Source organism: Procambarus clarkii, chromosome 54 (assembly GCF_040958095.1).
Source record: "Procambarus clarkii isolate CNS0578487 chromosome 54, FALCON_Pclarkii_2.0, whole genome shotgun sequence".
Lineage (NCBI taxonomy): Eukaryota > Metazoa > Arthropoda > Malacostraca > Decapoda > Cambaridae > Procambarus > Procambarus clarkii.
Window position 1 is genome coordinate 14,467,608 of NC_091203.1, and position 8,378 is coordinate 14,475,985.

Here is an 8,378-nt window from a genome sequence, read left to right on the forward strand (position 1 = left end):
TCAAGGACAGCAGCAGGAAGAGGGGGAGTAGAAAGAGGGGAGCGCACCTAAGCAAGGACAGCAACCGAGAAGGAAGCGGGGGCCAAAGAAACCTCCATACCAGGAACAGAGGGCACAACCGCCGAAATGGGAGGGGAAAGAGCGATAGAGTCAGAAGTAGGGGCCGAGGAAGAAAGCGAAGCCTTCTTACCCGCTGAGGAGGAGGAAGGAGAGGAGCCAGGCTTATGCTTCTGACTTAAAAGAGACAGGCGTCCCAGCAACTACGTACTATGCAACGGATTCTAGCGTCTCAACAGGAGAAGCTGAACGAGAGTACACACGACGGCTGTTAGGAGAGCGATGGACATCAGCCCGCATTGACAGGCGACAGGGAGAGTCAACAGACGGAGGAGAAGGATGGGAAGGAGGAACGGAGGGAGACGAGGAAGAAGACACAGGAGATAAGACAGACCGGGTAGAAAGAAAGGGAACCCCCAGACAGTGGACCAGGAGGGGGACCCTTCGGGATAGAACTCAAAGGAACAGAGGAGGGACCCTTCGGGATAGAACTCAAATGAACAGAGGAGGGACCCCCGATACGCAGTGGGCGTATCAGGGTCCAAGGCCCGGAAACGGTTGTGAGTCTGAGGAAGGTGGGAAGGACGAGCAGAGGAAGAGCGCCACACGTGAGCATAAGAGACGTTAGAATAAGGCGGGAGCCGGCGAACCTGGAGCCTCGCCTCAGGACAAGATAAATGCTCCCGGTGCTTTAAGTTGAGGACAGCTGCCTCAAGCTTGTAATGGATTCATGCACGGAAGAAGGTAGGATGGGCCTCACCTCAGTTGAGGCAGTGAGCCCGGGGAGAAATGGACTCCGACTTAGAATGACATTCGCGTCCACACAAAGGAGAGAGAGAGATAGTCCCAGAGCAGCGGAGGGCACCATGCCAAAACCTCCAGCACTTGTTACAGAGCCTAGGAGAAGGAATGTACTCCTGGACAGAGCACCTAGCACCAGCAAGAATGACAGAGGGTGGAAGTGTCCTACCATCAAAGTAATTTTCACAACCCGAAGGGGTTGGACGGCGACGCCCACGAGGGGGACGAATAAACGTGTCTACCTGCAGGACAGAATGGCCTTAGGCATCAAGGATATGCCGAATATCATCGTGGCAGTCCTGCAGATTCCAAACACAGGTCGCAACATGGGGCGGAAGGAGAATAGTGCCAACACTGGCATTACACCGAGCGTTCTTTGAGACCTGAACAGGGGTCTCACCAAGGCAGGATAAGGCAGCCAAGCGGGAAGCTGCATTCTGAGGAGCAGCAACGACACGTGTACCGAGACGAGTGGGGTTGAGGGTAACAGAGGCATCCATGGAATCAACAAGACGCCGATGGAGGGAGAAATTGTCAGGAGGCGTAGAATCAAGAGGGAGGAGATCAAAGTATTTGGCCCATGAAGCGGGACCAAACAAGGCCTGATAAAAGGTGTAGTAGTCACAACGAGAGACTTAGCCGCGCCAGGGGACGAAGTGGTCACCACTGGGAGCTTGAGGCTCGACCCAACTACAGAGGAGGGTGGGGAGCTGAGGGAAGAAGTCAGGAGGGGGTCAAAGGAGGAGCAAGGTCGGGACCCAATGCAGCGGGGGATACAGAGCCCGGTCTTCCAATACAGTCCGACTCGGGGGCTTGGTCGCCCACCCCACGAGCCTGAGAGGGTACAAGAGAAACATTCAACGACATAAATACGAAGACACAATTTCATCCCCGAATGTGCCTCCATACCCACCATGCAGCCACAATTAGAGGCAGGACACCCCCTAGGGGTGCGTCGTGAGTATACGCCCCCACAAACGCCACTTTAAGAACCGTCAGTCCGTCTAGATCGGGTTTAGTGACAATAGTGGGATTGACAATGAAAGGTTCCTCTCTCGAGACGTTGGGTACTACAGTTCTACTGGTGCAAGAGTATGCCTCTTCAAGCACCCAGTGTTGAGGAGGCATACTCTTCAAAATAGGAGGAGACTTCAAAATAGAAGTCCAAAGGAATACCCAAAACAAGCTAAAGGTCGGCAGGAAACGACAAGCAGATAGGAGAAGAGGGGGGAGAAAAACGAAACATTAGGAAAAGGAAAAGTCGTTCAGCACAGTTAGAGAGGACAGCAGCAGGCGCACAAAGCTACAGAAGGACAAATGTTCTGTCCCAAGGAGCATCACACTCCGGCAGCCGCCCACCAAGCCCCCCCCCCCCCCTCACGGCAACAACGACCTGAACAGGGAGGGGGGCGTCAAGTAGAAGCTCAAAGCCCCTTTCCTCCTCAGCATTTCTAGTTTCATTCAGATTTGCCACTAACGCGTCCCTCTGAATCGTGCAGTGAATTGCGATACAATTTGGCGAGACTGCTTGGATTTTCTTTACGCCAATGATTGCACCGATCGTAGCCTTTGCACTATTAGTAACCGACTTGCATTTTGACCAGTCAATGCCCTCTTCAATAATGAAATCGTGAAGTTTCTGAATTTTGTTGTGTGCCGTTTCTGTGCCCAGTTAGAGGCAGCACAATGTTCAACAATGGTTTTCTCTTCCAAGTCTTTTAACAGACAGTAAACAATCAGCAGTGCTACTTCTATGCCTGGCTTCATCCAGTTGAATGCCAAACGAAGCCACTAGACGTAATTTTTTAACAAACTATTCCTGCAGGTAATCTGCTAACTTCAGACCGACGACTTAGTAAGTAAGTAATTATCAAAAGAGTGCACCAAACCGGGAAGGCTATGTAACGACGACTTTTAGTAGTATCAGAATCTGCTTCACTGCATATTTCCCACCATATATTATGTCAGCTGGTACAAGACACGACAGGACAACATTCGAGTTCAGTGATTGGCTTTTTTCTCTGAAGAACGATGCGTTTTCATCAAGAGAAGCAAGAGTAAGTGCTTTCATGTCGGATAGCATAACTACTTAAGGTCGTCTGTTTTAAGTATGCTTCCAAGGTTGCTTTAAAATATTGATTTGGTCGATATATATTATATAATATGTATTAAATATACACAACTATGTGTATATATATATATATATATATATAATGTTATAGGTACTCTACAAATGACTTGAAATCTTTGAAGGAACACCATTTTCATCACTTCGTGGCATTACAAAATATGCACTTTACTGGTGGAAAGGGTTTCGAGGCTTCATGTACTAGCAGGACGAATCTAGATACAATTATCACTCCATCGTTTGTCTGTCATGAAGGTGAATTTTTTTGGAAGCCTCTTTCCTCTGAAGTCCTGTGATGCAGCTCCCTCTATTTAAAACATCTATTGTTGTATCAACTGCTGCACTAACTGCAACAGGTTTTGCAGGCTCAGGATTGCTAGTTATCTTCAAGTACTTTTAATTGATATTACAATAGGTAAATATGCAATTAGGTATGTGTTGTAAGATATAGATATACTTATTCAGACATGTACTCTCCCACCCAGTTGTCCACCATCGAGTAAATCTCTGCCACTGTAAGGGGAATTGTCGACCCAGGTTGAGGAGCACCATTCTAGATCATTGTGTTCTACGAATAATTTAAAGTACGACCTGATAATGGTACAGGTTAGACCAGAATTTCGTCGTTTCCCAATTCTACGATATGGTGTTTGGTCATTGCATCTTCAGCCACGAGAAAGCATCTTTTGAAGTAGTCACAGCCCTTATATCTATGTATAAAAATTTACATTTTATTTATAAATGCAAGTTTGTTCACCGTTTAAGGTGACCGCACGTGTATAGACCGAATAACGTTAAGTGTTCTGTAGTAACGGAAATTCCTCAGTATAATGTAATTTAAGTTATAGTTTTGGTGCATAAACCTCTGTAGTGAGAAATTAAAAAATCGTGATGGTTTACATAACTTTATTTCAGCAAATACAATAAATTAAGCATAGTATCTGGCGGTGGTGGAAGTAACCGTAGTAGTTACAATTTGGGTGACGGTAGTTACTATATCCTGCACTAGTTCTTGGGTAGATACCACAGGGACCGTCTGGATCTGCAAGTACATATATTATTGACGTTTGTGTAATAAAGTCACTGCACACTTGCACAAGTTAAAGACTACATAGTTACCTCGTGAGTTACAGCCACGTGGGTGATGGTCTGCCAGTATTTAACAGTATCTGTTGTGGTGACGAACTGACTGTAGACGGAGACCATTGTGCTCACTGGGTAGACACCCACCGTAGCCGTCACCAACACCACCGGTGTGGAGGTGACCCTTATCACAGAGGTCACCGTCTGTGGCTGCTGGGGAACAAACTCCCATTGGGTGGTTGTTTGGGTGACTGTCAGGGTTATTGCCGTCTGCTCAGTAACCCAGACGTCAGAGGTTGTAGTCTCCCGCATAGTGTGGGTCAGGGTAGTCTGGAATATTACACACCATTAACAAATGTTAAAGTATTAATAACAGATTGGTTAAGGAAGGTAATGCCAGGGTTACCAACCTCAGTGGTGACGGTGGAGGTTGTGGGGGTGACGACTGGCAGGGGCGCATGGGTGCCGTAAGGTTGGTACGCCTGACCCTGGATCTATTGGGAAGTAATATTTTAGTCCCTTTTGAGATATTTTGCTTAGTATGTCCATAGGTACAGAGCAAAATGTCAATTACCTGGACGATATAACCAAGGAAGAGTAGAGCAAGTGCCATCATCTGTACCGAAGAAAGATTGTAATTAGATGCCAGACGCACTATTAGCAACGATGATTGAATCTTGTCAGATTCTCAAATATGAGCACTAGAGGTAACTAGCACTAGAGGTCATGTTTAGACAACGAATGCAAGAAAAGTTTTCAAACCATTAGCATGTGAAATTATGTAAATTAAGGTTTTTGAAAATAGTCAATATATTAACGGTTGTTGGGAAGGTCGTCAGGAATTTGAAGGGGGTGGGGGGTACGAGCATATGCAGAGGAGTGTTAAAGGGAAGGATTTGTACGTGCCTAGAAATCAGATCATGTTCAGATGGGTACAATATCGTGGCTTTAGTGTTAACCGAACTACTAGAAATTTAGGCGACTACGTTGTTTGTCAGTCTTGGAACATTATCAGGTCTTGGGACGAGACAAGGGAGGCATGGTCATTGATTAAGGCAAGAGGGAAGGACACCTAAATTCTAGAGGAAGACTAGAACAAGGCAAGGTGTAAAATTGGTTGCAATAGACGAATGGGTATGAGAAAAAATAAAGTTGCTGATGCGTAGAGCACGGAGGAAGATGGGATTAACAGGGATTGTAGGAAAAGAATGAACTTACATGCGGTCTTTGCAAACCCACGTATAGTGGCAGGAATCCGGACAGTTGTGAACATTAAGAAAAAAGAGGGAATTAGATTCCTACTCAATTTTGAAACTAAATGGGCCAGATTGTTAATAGAAAAGGCTGTTAAAAGGTTAAGGTCATGAGGCCATAAAGGAACGATATCAACATCGCGAAGCCAGAGAGGGACGAGTATCAATAAAGGGAAGAATAGTTTCGAAATATTCGATGTTGAGATTGGCAAGAACAGGATGAAAGGGGAAACACACAGCGACATTGAAGTTTAGATTAGCATTTACAGTTTAAAGAGAAGGAGTTAGTCAACAAGGCATCTGTTAAGAACACTTTAGTAGGAAGCGGGTGAGGAAGTTCCTCAGTCGCCTTCCAAGGAAAGATTACATCAAAGTCAACTAGCTACATCAGGACTTTGTATTTTATAGAAGGGTTGCAGGGGCAGTCTCTCTGAAGTTCCGAGTGACGAAGGTGGGCAAGAGAAAGTGACAAGATGAGGCGTCAGAGTTACAGCTAACCAGGAGGCCAGAGGATAGCCGACGCCCCCCCCCCCCTTTTAAAAATAAATGATAGGACAAAGGAGCACGAGGTTTACGAGGCTTAGGTAGACCATAGAAATACTGAAGAGAAGGTCAGATGAAACTTTTTACAAGATCGAAGCGAGGTGGACGAAGACTCGAGAACTATCAGTTTGCAGTTGAGGAAAGTTTAAAGGCGATCCAAAGAGGTATAGGTGTGAGTCAGCGCGACACTTCACGAGGTAATCCACACGGTCAAGGACATACCGAATCGCCTTTGTTGCAAGGATAAAAATATATTCGTTAGATTTCAGGGAGGCAAGGGCCAACTAAAAGCTATGAGGAAGGTGGCAATTTAAAGAAAAGCAATTGTCAAGAATGCAGATTAGAGTTCCCTAAAAAACAGTGAAAGATTATTCTGGTTAGAATTTACAATGCCATCAAAGGAACTCTGAGTCTGTCAATGTGGGCCAGGGTTAGTAGAGAAATAAGAAAAATAGTGAAAAGTTCTAGCCGAGGGATTAGAGAAGCGAAGAAAGGCTGGCAAAAATATTTAGCCGAAGGACTGTTTGATTATCACAATCTACTAAATGCTCCAGGACGAACAAACCGTCTCCAATTTCTAGTTTGGTTCGGTTAACAGATCATGTTCGTTATAAACACTAGTGTTTAGAGTATTCCATTAAATAGGCTGAGCGTTTTCACGAGAAATTTATATTCTTATCTAGTAAATATTTGGCATTTAAACGCAAGAGCTGTGTTAAATAACTTAAATGTCATTAAGTAATTTTATGAAAAATATGGGAGGGCAAAAAATTCTCTTAGTACAGTTTAGTTACTCAAATTGTATTTACAAAATATTCAAGTCCAATATTATATACTCTGGCCTTTAACCATTTACGTTCAATGACCGATCGATATTATTCAGGTGAAAATGCAACTTTTAGTTAATAGAAACTGCCAATTAAAAGCTGTAGAAACCATTTTAAAGTGACTTGCTAGGTTCTCAGAGGTTGCATTAAGCCAACTTAAATATAGTAAATATTTAGAATCATTTAATTAGAACAATTAAAATTTTAAGTATAGGTAGAAAATGGATAAAGAACAATTTTTCTTTTATAGTATGAATGCTACCATTACCCGGCCAAGCGTTGCTGTGGCTCAGCAATGCATCTGCTTTGCCGAGCTACAGCAAGCTTCCGTCCCCCAGTCCTACCCAATATTCCCCGCCACCCGACTCACCTGTCTCCACGGCCTCCCAACCATTCCCCACTCCACCGTCCGCTTTACCTCCCCACCATCCCAAACTCCCCATCCCCTCGTCCTTCCCCACCATTACCCCCTCCATTGTCCCCAGTATCTCACTTCTGTTCCCTCGTCATCTCCATTCCCCACTCCCTCGTCCGATGCCTTCCTAAATGGTCTGATGTTCCCATCAGAAAATTTGGAACAAAGTGATCATGTTCCCATCACTGAAATAAGAACAAGTTAAAGAATTAAATGCAATTAAACAATTTTAGAATAAACTATGCTCACGAAATGAACAGTATGGTTAACAGGTCAATTCCAACAATTCACACAAATCAAAACTAAAATATATCAAAATCTGAGATTTCAATCAATGCGATCAGAAACAAATAGAATTGCAACATTTACAAAAGCAAGCGTGTTGCTCTTTCATGCAACAGATGGTACCGTTAAGAAGAGCATAGTTTATCCCATCACAGGGCTTTTTCACAATTCACGGGCTGCTTCCTGGGGGTGGAGGCCTGGTCGAGGACCGGGCCGCGGGGACACTAAAGCCCCGAAATCATCTCAAGATGACCTCAAAGATAACAGGCCTGACATTTATACTTACGAAATTAACGGTAAGGTAAACAGCTCTGTTCCAACAATAAAATTTAATCTAAATTTATGAAAATAAAAATTTAACAATGACATCGAAACATTTAAGTTTAATACTTTACATTTAGTAGAGCGTGAATGTTACCATTATGTGCAACAGACAGCCCAGTTTTTCAAAAACATGTTTTTACCTATCACAGGGGTGGCATTTATATAGTAGGTATATATAAAGACGCTATTGCAACGTTGTTTGAAAGTTTCAAAGCAATCGGTAAAGAGGTTTAGAGGATTTCCCTCTAATGAAGAATACGAGAAACATGGCTTTTAAGAAAAAGCATTTTTTTTCTTCGTCACAGACGTGACTTCTATATAATGTGTATTAAACCTGGCCTGATGCGAATGGAACATGGTGTGAAAATTTCGAAGCAATCTGGAACTTTCGGAGATCAGCGATTTTGAACAACCCAACATTCATTTATAGATTTATTCTGCAATCTAGTAGGGCTTTATCATTCAAGTTATATTATACTTTTGAATTAAACTACGCTACATCCACTTTAAATCTATATTACTATATTTTTGGTGAGAATTCACATAGTGATCGTTTTAGGATTTTGACAAACCATGTTACTACGGTTAAATTAGCTTGCTAGGATTACGCCTGACCACTCTAGTGGTCAGACTCTCATTGTTCAAGACAATTTAATTTGAAA

The 8,378-nt window shown here is 43.7% G+C and overlaps 1 protein-coding gene across 1 annotated transcript; it reads right to left on the bottom strand.

Moving 5' to 3' along the window:
* Window positions 1-3,878: 3,878 nt before the first annotated feature.
* Window positions 3,879-7,183, bottom strand: LOC138352619 (uncharacterized). The gene is made up of 5 exons (XM_069305117.1): window positions 7,160-7,183; window positions 4,644-4,685; window positions 4,480-4,563; window positions 4,106-4,399; window positions 3,879-4,028 (listed from the first exon to the last, which is right to left on the bottom strand). The coding sequence occupies exons 1-5, from the start codon at window positions 7,166-7,168 to the stop codon at window positions 3,915-3,917; spliced, it is 543 nt and encodes a 180-aa protein (XP_069161218.1). The 5' UTR covers window positions 7,169-7,183; the 3' UTR covers window positions 3,879-3,914.
* Window positions 7,184-8,378: the final 1,195 nt, after the last annotated feature.